A 22452-nucleotide genomic window follows, 5' to 3' on the forward strand; every position below is an offset into this window, starting at 1 on the left:
TTATCAGCTGTTTGTATTTTATAACTTCACTGTCTTGAAACTACAATTACTCTATTTTTTTCTGATCCAAACCTTATTTTTTTCTCTCAGCTTTGTTCAAGCTCACTGCAGCCACAAGGATAGATCAAACTTGGCCTAAGTTGTCTGCAAATACATTTGCTATTTGACTTGCACACTCAGAGCACTTTAAATTCCAGAAAAATCAAGGCTTGCCAAACATACTAGGCAGGCTGGAAAAATATGAGTAACGGACTGCAAACATGCTGCATTCTGAATATCTAAAATGTGGTTTTGGCATTGCAATTTGAGAGAAGCCAAGTGAAACTGAATCAAACATCACAGATAAGGGCAACTTTATGATGTCAGTGTGTCTGTGCATAGGTATCTTGGCCCTTGCTGGCACTGAGAATGCTGATCTAAGAAGCCAAGATTATTTCAAGTGCAGGGAAAAAATTGCAAATCTTTCTACTCTCCTTGCCACTCAGTACCTCATATGTTGCTCTGATAGGTTGTTACCATAGTATCAAGATTTCTTCCAAATACTTGAGCACTCTCCCATTATCAAAATTGAAAATACCTATCACAGGCATCAGTTCTGGAAGATGCATCCCATCAGATAACACAGTTTATTAAAAATAAAATCTAAGGGAAGAGAACACTATTCCTTGCAGAAGCTGAAGTTAGGTCCTTCTCCCTGCCTCTTCCTAAAGGGTTAAAAAGAAAAAAAAAGCAAGAGCGGGTGGATGTTCATTTAATTTTTCAGCAGCTCAGTTTTCATGGGCTCTCTGAGTAGCATCAGCTCAGTGCTGCTTCAACTTACAGTCAGTCATCAATACACAGCTAATATCCAGACACATATTGCAAAGATGGAATAACCCCATGCAACAGTCACACAGGAGCACGACTGGCTACATAGCTATGTGCAGAAAACTCCTGGAGTCCTCGAGGATACCAAGTTGAGCATGAGTCAGAAGTGGACTTCATAATTGCAGCTATGAAGGCTAACTGCAAACCAAGTACCATTCATGGAAGCATAGTGAGCAAGTCAAGAGAAGCCATTAGTCTCTTCTTGGCACTTGTAAGGTGGCATCTGGAATAATGTGCTCAGTTTTGGACCCCCAGTACAAGAAAGACTGACAGGAGACAGTCCAGCAGAGAACCACCAAGGTAATTAGGGGGCTGATATAGGCATGATGTGTGAGAAGAGACAAAGGGCTGAGTTATTTCAGCCTGGAGAAAAGCAGCTTAGCTTTCTCTTGTAACCAGGAGGGGAACTAAGTGCTGTCGTCAACTAATAGGTGGTTATAGAGAAGATGAAGCCACCTTCTAAGGGGTGCATCGTGAAACAATGGGGGGCAATGGTTACAAGGTGAAGCAAGGGAAGTTCCAACTGGATATACAGAAAAACAATCTTTGTAGTGAGGGCGGTTAAGCCTGGAACAGGTTTCCCAGAGAGCCAGTGGAATTTGCATTCTTGGAGATACTCAGAACTCAGCTGGACGGGGCCCCGAGCAACTGCATTTAAATTTGAAGCCAGTCATGCATTTATTAGGAGGCTGGACTGCAGACATCCAGATATTGCTTCCAACCTAAATTATTCTCTGAGTCTATGAAACTCAAGTAGTCTGCTACAGCAAGAGACTGCCCACCCTATACCAGAGAAAGCCTCAAAAGAGACTTAACCTGTATGATTTTTCTTAGGAGTCAAGAGCTGTCTCCCTGATCATTCCACACTATTCTTCAGGAGATGGGAAGCTGGGACCACTGGCAGAGAAAAGATCTGTTGAGAGACTGGATCTTTTATGATCTTATATCATGCAGACCTAGAGTCAGCAGACTCTGTTCACCATGAAGGGGACAACTTCAGCAATTCTGCAAAGTCAATATGTCTTGGAGTGGGGGAATTTCTCCTTTCCCTCATGGGATGTGTCTGCATGGATCCTTGCTAGTCAGACTCAGTGCAAAGGGCATAATTTGGCCTAGCTGGGAGAGCTTGGAAATTACTATAACTTGCATGTATGTTAAGTGGCTGAAGACAGTATTACAGCTAACATGGGCAGGCACTCATTAGAGCAGTATTTAGTTGAAAACAATTGCGTTGCTGCACTGCCTTCACTAAAAAAAAAGCAATCCCTCTTACCTCTCCATCCCCTGCCCTCAGTGGGAATATCTGATTATAGCCTTTTCACCCAAGTTCCACACAGTTCCTCTTTCCTGATGCCAGAAGAAAGCATTTCACACAAAAGCAAAGATTTACAAAGAGGAGACAGGCACCATTGTGTCAGTGTGTTCCATGCCAACTTTCAGCAATCTTAAGAGTTTACAACAATCCAAATGATGTTTCTGTTCTTTATTAATGATATTTCCCAGCTGTTTCTGGTTTACAAAGAGAGGTCTGGTCCTTTGTTATAGGCTGTACCCTGTCACTACAGCAAGCCCCACAGGAGGAGTTCACAATGGGGTGCTTTGTAATTCACTCAGGCAGGAAGAGCACAGTCCCAATGAGAGGCTGCAGATACACAGAGTTTAAGTCTATGTATATTGATGTACAGTACATGTATATGTGTTGTGTATATATAATAAAAAGTAAGTACATGTTTAATCATACCTATGCACAAAATATTTGTCAACAGCCATGCAACCTAGAAGTACCTCAGGGTTTTGTCCTTTCTTTTGTAACGATAGTTCCCTTCAGTAAAGTTTTTATATCATCTTTATTCTTCATGCACTCATTATCTCATTCTTATCCTGACATGTACATTATGCAAACGTGCTTCACATTCACATAAGCCCTATTCTGAATATATTACTGCCTCCTCTGCAATGATTTCAGTGGGGGTTGCGGGTTTGTATGGGACACAGTACAAGGCCCAGTGCTGCTCAGTGCTTACTCCTCTACCTTAGGGTTTCTTTTGGATCTTTATCCCTGACTATGGGCTTGAACTTTGAATTGTGAGTAGGAATTGTTTCTAGTAGGAACTTTCTGTAGTAGTTTCTATCTGCAATTATTCTGTTTTAGATAAAATAACATGGATACAGGAATGGCAGTATTTGGAATTTAGGCTAAACTCCATATATTATGTTTCTTTTAACAAGCTTATCAAAGCTGCTCTGGCATTTTCCATTTACAAAGGGCAATGGCACATGTCAGAGCTCATAAACCAAAGGCATGTTTAAGAGCATCACTGGGCTGGACAGCCCTACTGCTTTTCTGAAGTCTTACAGAGCTATTAGCAATTGATTTACAGGACAGAAAGGTTCAATGGCTAAGACAAGTGAGAGGAAGCACAGGAAGAGTCCTAATGAGATCCAGAACTACTGTCACCTCAGTAATGTGCTAGTATTCAGCTCAAACTGTTATCAGGATGTAGATTTTTTACTGACTTTATAATTCCAACCTTAGAGGTCCTACTAGCCATATAAATGCGTATGAAAAGAAGCAACTCCCAAGAGCTAGGGTCATATGGAGGTGTATATTACTGCAAATAAAGATGGGGGAAAAATATGAGCAATGTAGCTGTCCAAGCTGTGATCTTCATGGATCTGTGAGCAGGTATTCACCCCCCAAGTGACAATGCTGTGATACTGATGTTTCTCTTTCACATAGATAAGTGCTTTTGGAGCTCTGTCACAAGGTGTAGAGCCTCACAAAGAAATGAATAGACAGGTTTAAATGTAGGGACATCAAGCAACCAGGCAGGAAATTATTCTGATTGTTTAATTATGGCATTTTGTGGAATCCTGTATACTCTGGGTCTTTAAAACTCCATGCCTGTTCCCATTAGAAAAGAAGGATCCCCAAGATCCAGAGCTTTCTGCCTCACATCTTTTTGCAGAGGAGAACAAGCAATAGGAGAGGTGAGAGGATGAGGTGCCATGTCTCAAGGAAAGCAAAATTTCAGAAAGAAAAGCAAGATTAAGCTTTTCCTCTCCAATAAGTGAGACACATAGCAAACTGTATCCTAGAGTTACAGATTTGTGTCTGAAATTGCAGGTATCCTTTCTCCTTAGCCCATAGATGTTCAGCAGTTTTTCTCACATGAAGGGGAAACAGACACATACAGAGCTTACACTTCTTTGTATTTCAGCACAGAAGGTGATCATACTTTCATTGTTGCTTTTCATTGTGGAGTCTAAAATTTCCTGACATTTGGACTGACCATCGCTTGCAGAACATTTAATAGCCACAGTGCCTCAGGTATGTTATGATTACTAAGCTACCTGATTATTAGGAAACTAGGATGTCAAGATAGATACGATGACATACCCATAAAAGAACAATTTTAAAATCATTGAACTATAAGTTATAGGTCATGCATGTGTTTTAATATTATCAAAATGACATTAAAGGTTCCATCTCATAATAATGCCAGCAAGGAGCTTATACCTTGATGCAGCACATACATCTTTACTTAAAGGTCCATTATAAAGAAAGGGAAAAGACAGAAATAAAAAATTAGTTGCTTCTATAATTTGAAAGTGCTGTTCATAAGTACAGAATTTGGACCAGTCTTAAATTCAAGCACTCTCACAAAACCTGAAGTGCTTCCATGAATCTTTCCATATCATGCAGAGATGTAAATGGTACATTTCAGAGTTCTACAGCCCAGGACATCAAGTAAGGCCTACAAGATGCAGGGTGCTTCCTAATCTAAAACCTGAATACCAGAAAGTTCCATGACTTTCTCCCATTTTGACTCTGCACAATCCCAGCAAGACTAAGGCCTCTCAGCAAGACTTGCTTATATGCAACACTGCTCCATCACCTCCACAGACCATACAGACTCAGCTAGCTCAGCTGTTTCTGCACCACACTGCACAGAAATGCCATGGGATGCCTAATAATGCTAAGGTTAAACTATGAACAGTGCACTGCTTTTCTCAGTAAGGCTCTGTGCAGGTACAGATACCCACTCACAGCAGAATCCAACTCTGGTCATCCGTTTTCACCTGCATCAGGAATTTTCCCAGAACATGAGAACTGAAGTGTATGTGTGATATTCATAAATACTGTGAAACACATGCACTTTTAAGATGCAAAAGGATTTTTAAATGTTTTTTTTTTTTAATTTTGATTGAGCTAACCAAACAGACAAACAAAAGTTTCACATCATGCCAGCCTGGAAATATATCATCCATTTCTGACTAGCAAATCTTTTCTTTAATTAGGCAAATTTTGAAACAAAATTAGAAACTTCACTAAGGAGGTATGGAAATAAACCAGGATTTTTTGCCCCTCTGATTTTTTCCCTTTTTTTCTGCAGAAGCCGTTTAGTCATATCCAGGCTAAATTCACACATAGTTCCAGACTGAGGCGTTTTGCATGATCTTCAACTAAAAAGTTTCACTTAGCCTTTGAAATTACTCCAGTTATTTTACATATATGCCACTAGGTATCTGTTCCTCCCCCTTTTTAGATTTGAAGAAGTGCTTCATTTTCTGTTACAGATCTGCTCTCCTCTAGAAGGAATTCTGGTTAGAAGCGTGGAATTTCAATCGAGAGAATGGTTCTATTTGTCAGGACACATGGTTAAAGCTACAGGGTTGTAAAAAGCAGTTCATGCTTACATCAGTCACAGACCAGAAATGAAGGACACGATTTCCTGAATGCCCTGGACATTTCTTGATATCCAAGAGTTTTGCCTTTCCCATTGACCACAGTTCACCCCCAGCCAGCAACTAAGTAACATGCAGCCACTAGCTCGCTCCACCCTTCTCCCAGTGGGATGGGGAGAAGAATCGGGGATAAAAAGTAAAACTTATGGGTCGAGATGAGAACGGTTTAACAACTAAAATAAAATAAAATAAAACAATAATAATAATAATAATAATTGTAATGAAATAGAACATAACAAAAAGAGAGAGAAATAAAAGCCAAGAAAAGACAAGTGATGCACAATGCAATTGCTCACCACTGGCTCACTGATGCCCAAGCAGCGATCTACCCCTCCTGGCCAGCTCCCCCCAGTTTATATACTGAGCATGACATTCTATGGTATGGAATAGCCCTTTGGCTAGTTCGGGTCAGCTGTCCTGCCCATGCTCCCTCCCAGCTTCTGGTACACCTGCTTGCTGGCAGAGCATGGGAAACTGAAAAGTCCTTAACTTAGGATAAGTGCTACTTAGCAAGAACTAGAACATCAATGTGTTATCAACATCATTCTCACACTAAATCCAAAACACAGCACTGTATCAGCTACCAGGAAGAAAATTAACTCTGTCCCAGCCGAAACCAGGACACCATCTCAGCCTTTCCTGATAAGGAATTACTTTACCTGTTACACAAGGTATTAAGTATACTGACAATATAGTGTCTGCAATTCTTTTTACAGTTTAGTTTTTAATTGAAAAAAATACCAAGCACTAATAATGACTTCAGCAATAATAGCAGAAGGCATTCACTTACCCTATGACAATGCAGGAGATGGCAGTTCCCAAAAAGGCGTAGGTTAAAATTGATCCTAAGTTACGAAAAAAATGTCTCTGGGGAGGAAAGTTTGAAAAAAAATCCTTTGTAATACAGTCAGTAAAAGACCTTTCAGACAAAGCTGAAACACCGCATCTAGAAGTGCCATTTGTTACAACCCATACCTCAAATATAAGATGAAACAATATAGGCTACATCAGTTATTCTGGAAAATACAATTTAAGATGATTAATTTTTTGCCTGGTGGAATGCCATCAAAATTCCCCCTTTTATGTATCTGGTCAAATGCTTCAGGATCGTAACAGAAGTTCACATTGAAAGTATCTGATGCAAACAGTATTATAACCCCATCCCTTGAACGAACAAAGTCCTAATCATGCACTAAAACACAGATAGGCTGCTGCCTACATGCAGTATCACCAGATTCAAAGTCATCTCTTCTGAAAACAGGAATGCCCAAGTGTTATAAACCGCAGAATCAAATCTTTGCACAGATATGGAAAGGGAGCAGAATGAGGTCTATGCACCTTTAATTTTCTTCCTTTCCTGTCAAGTTCTTCCTATGCAATATAATCATTAACTGACTCTTCTCTGGCACTGGCCTGTTGGATCTACCAAGTAGCAATCACATTCAGTCACTTTTGTAATACAAGAAAGAGACACATACCTTCTTTAAACTATAGCCAGCATGAAATATAATGGGTGGCAGCAAAATATTGAAGAAGATGGAAGGATCGAATGTCATCTGCCAGAAAGTACAAAAGAGAGGGTAAGGACAAATAAAGTAGCATTTAATTTGATAGGATAGGCTTTAATTGTAACTTCTTATCAGGATTAATCTCAGGATCAGCTTCAGTGTCTGCAGGCCATGACATTGTTCTGAATTGTTTTCTTACAAGTATTAATGTGTAGTTCATTACTGCTTATATATGTAGAATACTACTTGAGAAGTATTCCTTAAAAAAGGAAATCAGTCATGCATCTTACAGGGAACACATACAAGCAGTGTTACCTGTCATAGTATCTGCACCACCAGACACCCAATTTGTCAGTCCCATGGCTTAATTCCTGGTTCAGGCATGGACTTCCTCTACAGTTTCAGGAAAGACACATCATCAGTGTTGTGCCTCAATTCCCCACGTACAGAATGGTGATAAAAGAAAAGGCCTACACTACCAAAACCTATGTAATATTTCCTTTGAAGCATATCTATTTAGGCACAGACAGAGCTTGCTAATGTTGCTTAATGAACCACTGGCTGTCAGCTAGTATGTGCTTTCTTGAACTACTGCACATGAAAACTGTGCACACTTTGACCATCTTCATTACTTCAGCTGAGTTAACCTAAATGTGATAAAAAATAAGATTTTACCTCACATTTTTAGCAGGTAAGGAACATTCATGTGGATAGGTAATGTAGCTCAGATGTGACATAACTCATTAAACTATAATTGTATAATCACTTCTGCTAACCTGCCAGCACAAGTTTCTGTTGTCCTAAAGTTTCTCAGTAAATCTGTTGACTGCTTCTCTAGCATCATTTCCATTGTAACACATCTAGCAAAATATAATCAGTCCAATCCAGTCAATCAGTTTTGGCCTGACTGCAACAAAACAAGCTCTAGAATCTCCACAGTAACTAGCTGTTTCTACTTTCTACCAAAATGCAATTTAGCAAAGCACAAATTGTCCTTTTTGGCAAAAGGACTGCCTATACAGACATGAAATTCACCAATGGCATAAGCCTTTTCTTCCAGATTTTTATTTGAGGATTTTGTGATCACCTCAATTTTTAGCAGCTCAACTAATTTACCAGCAACATCCTCAGTTCCTCGCTGTTTTTTTCTATTTCTATACATGTTGACATTGTAAGTCATATTGTCACGACAATGAAACTGTAATTTGCTTCTGGTGACTGTTACCTGTCTCTGTGTTACTGAAGATGCAACATATCACTGTTATGAAATCTAAGAGGCACTGATGCTGTCCTATTGTCTACATATCTTGTATCTGTTTTATAGGCAAAGGGGTTCCTTATATCCTCAATAAGCTAAGGACTAGATTGAGTCATTCTGCAAAGACTAACTGGATTTTCTGCAAAGACATAGCTAAGGTGCTATTTGCTTTCAGAACTGAAGGTATGCTAGTGGGTTAGTCTCTTCACGGTTCCTGTTCCAAACCACTGGCTGGCACAGCAGGAGACACCACTTGGTCCTCTGTTACCCAGTTCGTTATACTCAAATGCCTGTGTAATGTCAGCCCCATCCATGTGAAACACACATTTTTGTTTCTACAACAGTTTATAAAATATCCGTTAAAATTTTTAAAGTAATGCTAGAGTGAGGATGATGTTAGGTAAGGCAAAAAGTTCTGACTCCAGCTGTTGTTGGTACACTGTTCCTATTTGCCTTCAACTTCAGGCACAGAGAGAGACCAAGAACAATGTTCAGTCACTGCAATTCATTACAAGTAGCTTTCAATAAAATAGTTTAAAACCTGTTTTAAACAACGCTGCTTAAAACCACAGCATTGCTGGAGAAAAAAATATTTTAATAAGTCCATGTACTGTTTGCTGTTCTGTCAGTGGGCTGTATTATACCAATAATTTTAAAAGCGACAGGATGTAATTAATGCAAAGGCTCGCAGCTCCTTTGTCCAGATAAAGTGATATTTTAAGGCTACAGTATTCTAGATTAAGTATTTAGCTTCAAAAGAGTAAGACCTGACTAAAAAATTACTTCTGTCTTCTTACTAACAGATAGCTTGATTTGATAAACAAGAAGTGACAGCTCAGCCTTTTTTTCCATTCTGCTTACTTTGAATTATAAAGTTGAAAAAAACTAGCTGGCAGATAACATGCCCACAACTTTAGCTATGCTGGTAACTTCAATGAAAACACGATAGAAAAAGGATTTTCTTCACTTATGAACTAAAAGCCTCAAATGTTAATTTTGGAATTAATTAAGCAAATACATTAAAATATTTTTTCCATAGGCATCACAAATCCTGACTGCATGTTTTATTATTCAAAACCATGTTCTAAAGAATACATGTTTGTAAGTCATGGCACAGTCTATTCTTTCTGATAAACACACTTAGTAAAATCTTATACTGAGGTCAAAAGGGAATTACAGTTGTACAAAAAAGAGCTTGGTGTGATCATGTTTTCTGTTTTTTACGTTAGTGCTTTTGCCAGTCAGAAAGGCTGCCAGGCATTGTTATTGTTTCCTAAATACTGTTGAATTCCTCCCCCTTTCCTTTTTTATTTATTTTCTTTGTAAGGGGGGCATTTGCCAGATGATTTTAAAGGAAAAAGGAGTGAAAATCCAGGCAGGCTGAGGCTTCTCCAGTAATACGGAGAAACACATAATTCACAGTTGAGACTTCTAAGAATATTCCAGCAAAGTGAGACTATGAAAAGAAGATTGGGCAATCCCCTGTCAGGGCAACAGAAACTTCTGTACAAGTTAGTGCTCCTCCTTTCTCATAATACAAGTCAACTTCAGTATATCAGGTCTGACGGCGATGTTCAAATTTAATGCATTAGTACATATGCCTTGGAAATGAAACACACACTTGGACTAAGACAAACCTCTTGCAACCAACTAGCAGGAAAAAGGATGAAGATTCAGAAAAATCTGACTAGTCTGACTGCCACAGTATCTTCCTGTCTCCACCCACCACAGCTCTAATAGTCCTTAACAGTCTAGTTCTTTCTGAGAATGGCAAGTCTGGCAGTAATGACAGACAGGCACACAATGGTGCTGCATCAGCAAGGAATTTGGGCAGATGGTTAAGTCCTAATATCTGCTGAGTTCCCTGGTGTACATTCTAAGCATAACTTAAAAAGTTTTTATAATGATAACCACTATAATAAACAGGAACATGTATTACAGTGCTAGATAAACAATAATACTTGGAAAAAAGCAAAATAAGATATTGCAATATTGTAAAAAAAGCAATGGTAAGGGCTTAGAAGCTTCATGTAAATATGTGATGTCTTCGAACATAAAATCCAGGTTTCAAAAAGTCCCTCTGCACTCATGAGTTCTTTAAATTGCTGTAATTTTTTAATAAAGTGAACGTTACATCAAATAAATATTGCAAGGGTGGGGAGAGAATATACTAACAAAGTAAAATATTTTAATATATACTGGAAAACAGAAAAGGCCATGACATTGTAAAAGACTCTGTAAACTTCCTCCCACACTTCCCATTTTGCATCCAGCCTGAATTGCCACAATGCTGTCTCCCCAAGCTTGGGGATAGCCAGTGAAATCCCCGCTGAGGACCACTGTAGTAGTGAATGAATGTATGAGAACATTGTAATGCACTTAAGCATTATAAACCCCTCCCCCTTATCTATGGAAGTTTACATACTTACAAGTTTGTATTTTGTAAAATGTTTAGAGTTTGTTGTTACCTCTGCTGTATACAGGAGGTAAAGCTCTCTTGCATTATGCTGCCAGAACAAGTCAATTTTAAGACAGAGGACAAATAAAGGTATCAGTGGGGCTTATAAAGTTTTGGCGGTGATGAATCCAAGGTAACAGCTGCATCTGCAAGTGAACTTGGTGTCTGCAGACGGTGGGACTGTCATCAAAAAGAGTTCTGGCAACTATTCTGCAAGCTTACAGCCAGTTGTATGCTAAATGATGGTCAGGTTTCTACCTCACCTTATTTCCCTTCCTGTTCTCCTTCCTCACTTACCCTTCTCACCCTAAATTCAGAATAGCTTCTCTCTCCCTGTGTCACGTTTTAGCTTGAAACTTGTTTTCCTCTCTCAAGGGTGTAAATAAAAGAAATATCTTACACAGTTTAGAACAAAAATAAGACCGGTTTTACCTTTTGAAGCATTGCATTGCCCTGGTGACCATTGACATTGTGGTGGCTGATCTCTCTTTTGTATTGATATTCATAGACCTGATTAGTTATATTAATAAGTAGAGTAGGCGGCCCAGATTTCAGCTTTTCACATTCATAAACAGTTCCACTTTCAACATCTGGTGCTTTTGTTGCGTATCTTATAATTAATCCCATTACAAGGCCTGGAGAGGAAAAAAAAAAAAAATCAAAACAAGCCAAAGAGATTCAGGTACTTTTAACTATCTGATGCTACACAATTACTGATTTGGAGAAAAATGAACTTTATTAAAGCTAGGACACACCTTCTCAGTGTTCCCACCTTCACAGAGGTACACCTCACTCAACACTTCATGGATGACCATATTCTTCCACAATGGTCATTTCATTAGAATACAGATGTTGGCTTGACATATGCTCAGTTGTACTCTTATTTTTGTGATCCAGTTGCTGGAATCATTCTGATATAGTTATTAACTGAGTTGCTCATCCACCGCACTTTCAATAGATATTTAGAGCAGGGGGATGCCTGTATAACTAATGTGCTCTACTAAGCATGTAAAAACCAGCTGTGCTTTTGGTGACTTTACACACTTCATTCACGGGGGCAAAACTCTGACACAGTGTTCTTAGGCACATTCTGCTTTCTGTAGAAAACTGTGTGTGGTTTTGAGACTGTATAAACATGGGAAAATAAACGCAGGAAGAACAAAAGGAAGATTAAGACTGGGATTAACTGGTTTGATTATCTACAATTTAGGACTCTTATCTAAGACAGACATTTTGGCTCCCTTTACAGTTAACAGAGAGGAAAATGTACTACTGCGATTGTCCTCTGGAAGGTACACTTCTTTCTGTTGGCTCTAGTGGGAGCCTGCATGATTACTTCAGGAGAGGTGACTAATATTTAGCTAGATAACATTACTGAGATTATTTCCACCCTCAGAGACTTGGGTTTGGTTTCAAATTTAATTTCCATGCTCCTTTTATGTCCTATGTGCTTTAAGTCCCATGTATATGATGAACAGCTTTACAGTTACTAATTATGAACACATTCATAAAATGCTGAGAATACTCATATTAAATATTGATGGAAGACATCTAAACATCTACATAGATACACTTACTAATGAAAGATAAGAACAAAATTAAATTACAGGAAATAGCTGATAAGCGTCTGAAAAATATGTTAAAGTTTTATCCAGTAATCAGATGCCACGGTGATAAAAGTGATCGTAAATGCCTAGAGCAATAGCATGTCTTTGTTACTGCCACAGTTTCCCATAACAGAGACTCTCTGAACTGCAGATTTCTAGCCTCCATGTAAGGCAGCTTCCTGGTCTGAAGCTACAGCAGAGTAACAGCTGTAGTGCTTGTCTAGTATTCATATGCATGTATGCTTGTTTTTTATCTATTGTTTAGTATGGTTGGCTTGTTTAAATGGTAGAGGATTTAGATAAGCAGTAGAAAATCCCAAGGCCACTTTCTTAAGTTATACAGCATTTGTGAATAAATCAGGTAATAAATGTAGCTGCAGTAAAGACAGAATTCTGTGAAATTTTAGAGGAAAGCATGTATGGGGAAAAAGGAAGCAAGCACTGCATGTGCTAATAGGAAATATGACTTCTATAGTGGTCAGCCCCAGATGTCCAAAATTGTGAGTCAGAACCCAGGAAACCATTAATTAACTAAAACAGTCAGGGTTTTCATCTTATTTTTATTAGATTTCCTCTAGAAAACCACATCTTTAATTTTCAAATTCAATTTCAAGTACATTAAAAATTCAACTTCATTTGATGCTTGGACAAGACTTGATGTTTCCTTCTCATTCTCTGGAATAGAAAACTTCAGAAGTTTTCTCTTTAACATTTTTGTTCCTATCACTCAATGTTTTAAACCATAGCCTCTGTTGCACTTCAGTTACCAGATATTACATAGACTTAATCAGCTCAGATAACAGAAATATTTTGCAGATGTCCAGCAATGCCTGTGCAAGGACACTGGCAGGAAAAGATTATTCAAGAACAAGAGTATTTGGCAACACAGTTTGTTAGAATCAGTATCAGGTCACAGCATGGAATAGGTTTCGAATAGTGAGGAGAAAGAAGTGTTTGGTTAGATGAATGTGCCATTACAACCTGTTCACCCATCCCATCATCTCCTCTTTACCTTCCTTTTCTTTCCTTCTGCACTCTCACTGTCTGCTTACCAAATTTCCCTGTTATGTCCCTCATTATCTTTCACATGATTCATCTGTGCTTCCCCAACTTCTTGTCTTGCTACATTTACTGGTCTCTAACATTTACCTGTTCGTTTACAGCACCTGTCATATTCACCTGCCTTTTTCTGGATAGTTTTACCTAGACCCTCACACTATGTCTTCCAGAATCATGCAGGACAGTAATCTTTTTTCTACTAGCCTTGTTTCTGTTACACTGGCAACAGTGAGCATCATGCTTATTTGTACAAGTAACGGTCGTCTTGCTGCATACAGAAGACAAGACTTTAAGGAAACAGTGCTATTTTTAACTGAGAGCTCAAAAATCATGAATGAAGAGATAAAAACATGAAAGTGATTTTAAAAATAAGAGTTTAAATCCTACTATTCAGAGTTCTTCGTCTGTTTTTAGCCTTTTGTCATGGTTTAACCCCAGTCAGCAACTAAACACCACACAGCCGCTCACTCACTCCCCCCCTTACCCACTCCCCTCTCTCCCAGGGGGAGAAAATCGGGAAAAGAAGTAAAACTTGTGGGTTGAGATAAGAACGATTTAACAGAACAGAAAGGAAGAAACTAATAATGATAATGATAACACTAATAAAATGACAACAGTAATAATAAAAGGATTGGAATGTACAAATGATGCGCAGGGCAATTGCTCACCACCCACCGACCTACACCCAGCCAGTCCCCAAGTGGCGATTTCCCCTGCCCTCACTCCTCCCAGTTCCTAAACTAGATGGGACGTCCCATGGTATGGAATACCCCGTTGGCCAGTTTGGGTCAGCTGCCCTGGCTGTGTCCTGTGCCAACTTCTTGTGCCCCTCCAGCTTTCTCGCTGGCTGGGCTTGAGAAGCTGAAAAATCCTTGACTTTAGACTAAACATACTTAGCAACAACTGAAAACATCAGTGTTATCAACATTCTTCTCATACTGAACTCAAAACATAGCACCACCAGCTACTAGGAAGACAATTAACTCTACCCCCACTGAAACCAGGACACCTCTGCAGTTTAACTGTTTACATGGCTTGTGCACATAATAACTTTCAGTATGGCAACATGGAACTGCTCCACGGAGATCAGTGGAGACCAGCCGACTTTGCCTTTACCGTCTCTGTCATACAGCCAGGTGGACTACTGTGTCCTACAACCTTCTGAGACTCCTCGTATGTCTGTTATATTGGCTAATACAGCATATACTTTGAACCAAATTAATTTTGATTGTTTTAAAAATGGAAACAAATGTTCTCAACTATAGTAATGCAGTTGCACTGAATTGTTAAAGGGCAAATTATTTCAACCTGTAGTGTCAAGTTTAGACTAGGAGTAGAAGGCTGTTCTTATTCTGTATTTTGAGAAGATATGTTATCTTCAGCTGTAGTCTCAAACTGCTTTGAGGTCCCTGTAGCTCTCAAGGAAATTCTATAATGTATTGAATTTGAACAAAATGTGGATGGGATCCATAATGATAGGCTAATTCAGAATATTCTCGAATGCTCTATGGAAGGTTCAGCCAAAGACAATTGCTATCACTACACTATATTGCAAGAATCAATATAAGTGATGGGATGGTATTCTTCCTTCAGAATTAATAAATGTGCCAAAGAGCCTATATAAAACCCCCAGTGAATTAAAAATCTGGGAAGAGAGTATTTAATATTTTAGTAGGTGTATCATTTATGGAATGCGCTTTATGCTTTAAATCATTATACAACATTTCTTTCATGATAGAATTCAGGAGCCAAGATCATATTCTAAAAGAAATAATTCATTTTTAAATAGGTGTATAATGTACTCTCCACTACTCCATCCTCCAAACTGAAATCATGCTTTTGTAATGAAACATTCTTTATAGTTCATCTAAAGAAAAAAACCCCCAACATTTGGGAAATACCATTTGGATGTATCTACTATGAAAAAAGACTGACTTCTAATTTCCTTGCAATCAGTGTTTTGTGGCAGAAAAATTAAACATCAACATTTACTCACAAAGTTCTACAGACTTTGGTATGTAAAAACATACCTTTTGTACAAATAGTTCTAGTTTCATAGTGGCATGCACAGAAAACCTGGCTTTACGCTGTAAGTCTAGGAATTTAGCAGTTAAAACTCCCTGAATATGGGTTGGGAATGATGCTGCATCTGTTACCTGACATCAGAAGTAGGTATTATACTAAGATACTGGTTAGCATGAATGAAAAAGTTTCAAATAGTATTACATCAGTTAAGGATGTAGGTAATTATAAATGCAAACTCTTGTGCAAGGCAAAACTTGAGTGTACTAGCACAAAGTAGAGAACCTATCTTGTATCCTGGGAGTCCAAATCCAATTATAAATGTTTTCAGCTCAGCTTCCCCTTATTTAAGACATTTTCCTTCAAAACTAGTACCAAGGCTTCATTTAATTCATGTTTTAAGCACATTATTTAAATGCAGGATTGAAACAGAAAAGGGTGTAACATTACAGATTTCTTTTAAAAAGACTCAATTGTCCTTTGAAGTAAGATCTTGCAGCAAAATCTCACTAACTAGAGCTCAGTCATATTTCAACTGAAGGCAATACAGGTTTTCCAGCTTCTTCAGTGGAAGCAGGATAAAATCCTTAATCATAGATGAGAGCATTGGAAGGGATTTCTTAAGTCATTCATGCCAAACTTCTGAGCTAAACAGGACTGTTCTTTCCCCAAGATTTTATCTAGTCAGCTGTTAAATGCCTTCCTTAATAATGACACTCCGGGATGCAGTTTTAGCCACTACTTGATGTTCCCAAATATTTTAGAATTTCTTCCAAATTTCTTTGTTTGCCTCAAGAATGCTATTCCTCTCTTCACCTACCCACTACAAAATGTCAGTTTCTGCCTTGATCATGATTTTCCCATGCTTTCCTCAGAATCCTGACAATGTTTGTTCATTATAAGTGTTGTAGTCAGGAAGACAATGAAGTACTCTATTTTACTGAGGGCTAGAGATTCCTCTTTCTGGGACTTGTTACATGCATTGCTGTCTGAGAATTAGGGGAACTCAGAACACACAATCAGAAGGAAACTACAATTATTTCACAGAAGAGGCATAATGGATTTAGGAGGTTTAAGAATCATATTGCCTAATCATTAGACACCTCCACCAAAGCTGAATCAAGAATTCTGATTGTGCCTCACTTCCAAAACACTCTGCATGGGATCCTCAGAAAAGGCTGAGGAAGGGCTACTGTGAGTCAGCTTTCCCATTGCACACCTGTCAAGAGCTGAACAATTGGAGGGAAGAAAAAAAAAAGCAAAAAAAAAAAAGTGGTAGACCTCCAATCCCACCCCTCCAAACCCCTCCAAACTTCAGGAAGCATCTCTAACCACTATAACACAAAGCCATTTCTTGTGAGTGGTTCAATGACTGTGTCCTGTCATTCATCCTTTTCATGTTTGTCTTTCAGTCTGATCAACTAGTCCCACAGAGCATCTTCATTCAGCCTCACCTCCACCCTAATGGGTATCACACATTCCCTAAGGGCAACAACTATTCAAGCTGAGAACTATTTCAACCAAAGTTGCTAATTAACCTAGCAGATAAAAGGCACAGATTGTATTAGTGGGTTGATGGTGGAATTTTTTTTTGTTTGTCTGTTAGTTTTTTTGTTAAAGTTTACTTCTGGCTCCCTACCTGCAGCAGTGCTTTAGCATCTTAATCAGAGGTAACTAGTGGCACCTGTATGTAGCTCTGATACCTAAATTCTGGGGAGGATGAGAAATTTGGATACTTGCACTCAGTTTTTTCTTGTGCTAGCTTTGGGCTATTTCTCTGCTAATGTGGAGGGCCATGACTTACGCATTACGTCGGGAATTTGGCACCTAAGGTTTTATGACTGAGGTATCCAAATAAGCCAGGCCCTGCAGGAGCTGGCTAATAGGCACTCAAGTCTTTTGTTGTCTAGTTGTCTATTGTCTAGTACTAAGAGGCCATCTTCTGGGGTCTGCTGCTAAGAGAGGCTAGCTACTCTTAACTGAGAGAAGTGGCATTCAGTTTTCATTACTGTTTGTGTAGATAATCTACCACACTAATTCCAACTATGCTGTCATATAGAAAATTGTGCTGATAAGTTATATAAAGGATGTTTTTCCCTTTCTGGGTGGCACAAGTTACTTTTTCATATCCACCTGCCTGCTTGATATACAGAAATCAAGAAGTAAGTTGAGTTTACTATTTGGGGTCTGTTTGTCAAACCAAGCTCCAGTGTTCTTGTTCTCTGATATACTGGAAAACAAAGGAATGAATAAATAAACAGGTAAGTCTGTATTCTTCTTCACTGTTTGTGAGTAATTTTTCAGTCTGGTGTCAAAACCAATAAACAAAATGTGTGTTTAAATACTTTAAAGCTAAATGCCTTGAAATGTAAATAGACATATATATGTACACTTCTTTTGTGTGTGCGAAATAATGTTGAATTCCTGTTGAATTAATTCTTATGAACTGATTTTGGGTTATGCTAAATGCTTTCGGTTTTTTCATTGCAACTGCAGAAAGATTTTTAATTTAAATATAGCTATATTTAGTGTTGAACCATTGCTTTGATAAAAAAAAATTAATACATCTCAGTTTCTAAAGGGACAGTTTTTCAGTGTGGGCTTTTTTTTTTAGCTGGAACTATTCAGCCTAAAACTGCATTTTCCTACAAAGTTTATGCAAAAAAACCTGCCAAACAACCCCTTTATTTGTGCTATACTTTAAATAGTCTTCAATTTGTGGCTGTTCAGCACTTTGCAGTAACTGTAAAACTTCTTCCTGTTTTTGTATTTCTGTGGTTGTTTCCCCCCCTGGTCTTCCTTATATTTCACTTTCTCTATCCTTTCTGCTGCTATACCCCTAGTGACACACTGTCTTAATGAGTAATACAGACCCATCTACCACACTGTGGGACACTATCTGCAAATAAGTGGCCATATTCTTCTATCACTTGCAGCAAAATTACTGGTTTCTTGTGCTGCTATTCATATATCTAGCAAATAGTTCAAGGGGCTGGAATAAAGCAAACCGTAGGGCAGAGACTTTTGGTTTGTACAAACAGGTATAAACCAGAACTGTTCTAATAATGAAGACAAAAAAATAAGTGAGAGCAGGATTTAGCTCACTGTCAGTGCTTGGTGACATGAAGATTTTCTCCTGAAGCTGCTGCCTGTTGATCTGACACCTCTATCATGAGCTCTGAAATTCCACTTTCTTTTCATTATTGCTATTCCACAATGCTAAAGATACCAAACCCCATATCCAAAATTTCTAAGGATAAAAAGGACATCATCAGCTTTTTGGATCCTATGAACAAGCTTTTTTCCCTGTTTGAAGGCTGCCATAAATAATGCAAGACTAAATAGATAGTTTATTTACAATCATGAGGAATATTTCCTTTGTTCATGAACATTTTAATAATTCAAAAGCTCTATACTGCTGGAGCACTAATCTTTTAACTTATCAAAAGAATATCATGAGCTGGTTATCCTCGTGATGTGCAGATTATGTGCTGGGCAGGCAGCAAAATAGAACCAAAACACAGATAAAACTCCAAATACTGATTTATTTGTGTAGTGTTGTATTCCCCCATATTTCATTTCTATTTTGATAGGCTTTTGTCTAAATCTTCAACAAATGTTGTCAGCTGCACATGGGAAACAGCACAATAGTGTAAAAGAAGCTACTATAGAAGTCACCCACGCAATGGGAAAAACATCATAATTTACTAGTTGATCATAATGAACATACTGCACAGTGTTTCATGGTTTTCCTTTTGAGAGATGCTAGTAAAAATGCAACAAGCAAATGTATTCTCAGCGATGCTATGTAGCTTGTACCCCGTAAAACTGTTAAACAACAACCTAGGCGATGCCTGACAGTGAAAACCATTGCATTTAATGAAGTATTTTGCGATGTGTATTTCAGTCTCAACTGATTCAGTTGAAGTGTGTTTTCTATGTGCAACAGATTTCAGGATTAGAAAAAGGGCATATTATCAAATAAATACTTTTTCACAACTTTAAAATAAACTCAAGGCAGATAAGAATTAAGAGATCCCACAGACCCAGGTGTTAGGGGCTCAGTGACTGGCTTTATACAAGGCTTTCTTGTTTACTTGCTCTCCTTCAAAGTATCAAGTCACCTGTGAAGATAGTAAGCAAGCCAAGAAGATGAAATAGCCTGCGTTCTTGAAATTTCATACAGTTAATTTATCTAAGGAAATAGTTTGAAAGGGATACAAGGAAGACTGTGATCTTCAGCTGCAGTCCGCCTATGGAACTGAGATGACCTTAAAATTCTTGATATAGAAAAAGCAAATGAAACTTTTATCTCAAAATGTAGGGGTCAGTTGCCTTTTTGTTGCAGGCTTGCAGCTGAACCTCTACAGAGTTCTTTGCGTGCGGTGTGCCATGATAAACAAATATTCTTCAGAACATGCAATTTTAACAAAACCAGTTTTGGGTATTACACTGCTAGGATATGTAATGTGCATAGAATGAGTCTGAGTCAAAACAGGCTGGCATTTAGATACTTAATGATTGAGCTGTTGATTTTTATCTTCCATTTTGACAGTGTTACCCTCCTGTAGGTGTTTTATTGTAACAGAAATGGCAGTCACAGGCTTCTCTCAAAGTGAAACAACAGTAAGAGAGAATGACAAGAGAAATCATTATACATGAAGTGTATACCATTAAACTAGTGAGTACTTATCAGTGGACAATGCAGAAAGTTCTACATTAAAGTGATACACAATATTGCAAAACTTCCTAAAAGAAGATTAGAACTAGACAGGCAAACTGAAATTACAGTACAATGACAGCATTCAGAGAAGACTTGAGAGAGGCATTCCTCATAGCATGTTTTTCAAAGGCACAGAGAAAAAACAAAACTCTCAAGATAGTTTAAACTTTATTAGACAACATGGCTGTATCCACAAGGCTCCTTAGTCTAACACCCTCAAATGCTATTAAAAAAAAGGCATGGAAAATAAGCAAATTAAACAGTCTCTTTCACTGAGGGCATTTCACTCTTTTGAAAACAGTAAACTCCCTAACTCTCAAAGTGTCATGCAATGGCTGTCTGCCCACAGAGGAACATAACGCGCACATCGTGAGGATAGCCAGCTCATGATAGTTGCTCCCTTAAGAACTCAGCCTCTCTCTACTTCATGAGAGATGCTATTACATTATTATTCTTTTACTGTACAGTTATGGAGCTGATGATATTTCATTCAGCACATTTTCTGAGCTTTGTCAGCACTTCATCTCAAGTGCCTGATCATAAATATGCGACTAGTCCCATGTTAAGCTGGCACTTGAATTTATACTCACCATAAAGCATAGCTCCTCCAGTTTCATGCAAAAAGCGGAATCGATGGTTTTTAAACAACCAAATTGTTAATATTGTAAGAATGAGCAGAAAGTTAAAGACTAGCAACTCCACAGCTCCCTGATGGTAAAACTGATCTTCATCTTTCACTGATACATATTTCTTCAACTTCTCCATTTCATTCCCTTTATGGAAAATATGTGCAAAATAGAAAGAAAAAAAAAAATCGCAGGAAGGAAAGCGTTACCACCTTTGGTGCAAAAAGTCCAGATCCTACAGAAATTCACAGCGAGCACATCTGTTTCATTTGCAGCCTCATGGTAAAGTGCCCCAGCTCAGAATTCAGCTGGATTCTAGTTACAGCTTCCTGTTTCTCTCTTAAAGCTGCCCTGTCTCATTTTTAATGTTAAGGTTGCATCGCTGGACTGCACTTGCTCCAGCTGTAGATGTACAAAGCGCCTCCAAGGCTCGGGCTCTGTCAGTTTCTAAAATTCTGTTGTAAAACTTAGTCTGTGTTCATAATGTTTGTTCCTGTAGTTTACAGCATAATCTGAATCCTAAAAATCATATTTTGTCTTGATAGTTTAAGGTGAAAAAAAAATGACGTTAAAAGAATGGCATAGCAACCTTCACCACATTTTGGAAGTTTAAAAATCTTTCCTCTTTCCCAATTTTAAATGTGAGTAACATAGAGTAAAGGTGGCACTTTACTATGGTGCAAAGACAGAAGAAGAAAACAAAACAATGATTAAGGATTTCAAGATGTAGGCCTTGAACTTATATTGATCCTGTGTGAAAACTGAAAGATCTCTGTAAAAGCAAGGGTCCAATTACCTAGAATTAAAAGCACTTAAAAACCCCCATCAAACTGAATAAAATGCAGTGGAATTTACTTTCCATCATTTCTGCTGTTTGCATGTTTACATTTACATTACTCAAGCCAGGAAAACAGTAGAAATTGTCTTACTATTTATAGCTAATACTCATGGAAGCTTTTCTGTCTGAGCCCAAGGCTGCAATACATTTATTATACTGGAGAATTCCAAATAAACTCTCATCTTAATCAGAAAAAAAACCCTGATTCTGCTTCTCATTAAAAAGGGACAATCTTCTCATTATTTTTTGTCACAATCTCATAAAATGTATTTTTTTCAAAACATTTTGGGCCAAACTAATCTGTATAGAACCCATTCAAAGTCAGGTATTTGTCAAAGGTGAATAAAATAGAAATACCTAGATATCCATACGTTCAGTAATTTCAGGGCTGTAGCTCATTACAAGATGAATGTTCCTAAGAAAGCACTATTGCTTCAATCTACAATGTTTTAAAATAATTTTTGCTTGGTAGACAAACAATTCTTTCTTCTGTGTAAACTAATTTCATCACATTTTGGAAGTTTTAATTTTTCTTTCACTTTGTATGGAAAGCAATTTCCTTCTATTTTTTTTTAATTAATGTTTTTTTTTTAACCAGATTTTTTTTTTTCAATCTCCATCACTGGCTTTAGTCTGTCCTCTCCACTGTTTCACTATCTTCTCTCCTTTGTGTTTCCCTCATTTTCTCTTTCATTTTGTAATTTTACCTGATAATTTGCAAACATAGTCAGGATTAT

At 38.0% G+C, this 22452-nt stretch overlaps 1 protein-coding gene across 3 annotated transcripts in view; it reads right to left on the reverse strand.

Moving 5' to 3' along the window:
- The window catches only part of SLC9A9 (solute carrier family 9 member A9), a 237887-nt gene that overhangs the window by 197712 nt on the left and 17723 nt on the right, over nt 1-22452 (reverse strand). Inside the window, exons 1-4 of one of the 3 annotated variants that reach the window (XM_069792258.1) lie at nt 20842-21345; nt 11273-11475; nt 7095-7172; nt 6407-6483 (exon numbers count right to left, since the gene is read on the reverse strand). In XM_069792258.1, coding sequence (XP_069648359.1) covers nt 6407-6483; nt 7095-7172; nt 11273-11475; nt 20842-21016 — 533 coding nt within the window. In that variant the 5' untranslated portion in view covers nt 21017-21345. Of the gene's footprint in view, nt 1-6406; nt 6484-7094; nt 7173-11272; nt 11476-20841; nt 21348-22452 lie in introns of those variants that run through there. The other 2 variants (XM_069792260.1, XM_069792259.1) reach the window with 2 other exon arrangements.

This window comes from Haliaeetus albicilla, chromosome 9 (assembly GCF_947461875.1).
Source record: "Haliaeetus albicilla chromosome 9, bHalAlb1.1, whole genome shotgun sequence".
NCBI classification, from domain to species: Eukaryota; Metazoa; Chordata; class Aves; order Accipitriformes; family Accipitridae; genus Haliaeetus; species Haliaeetus albicilla.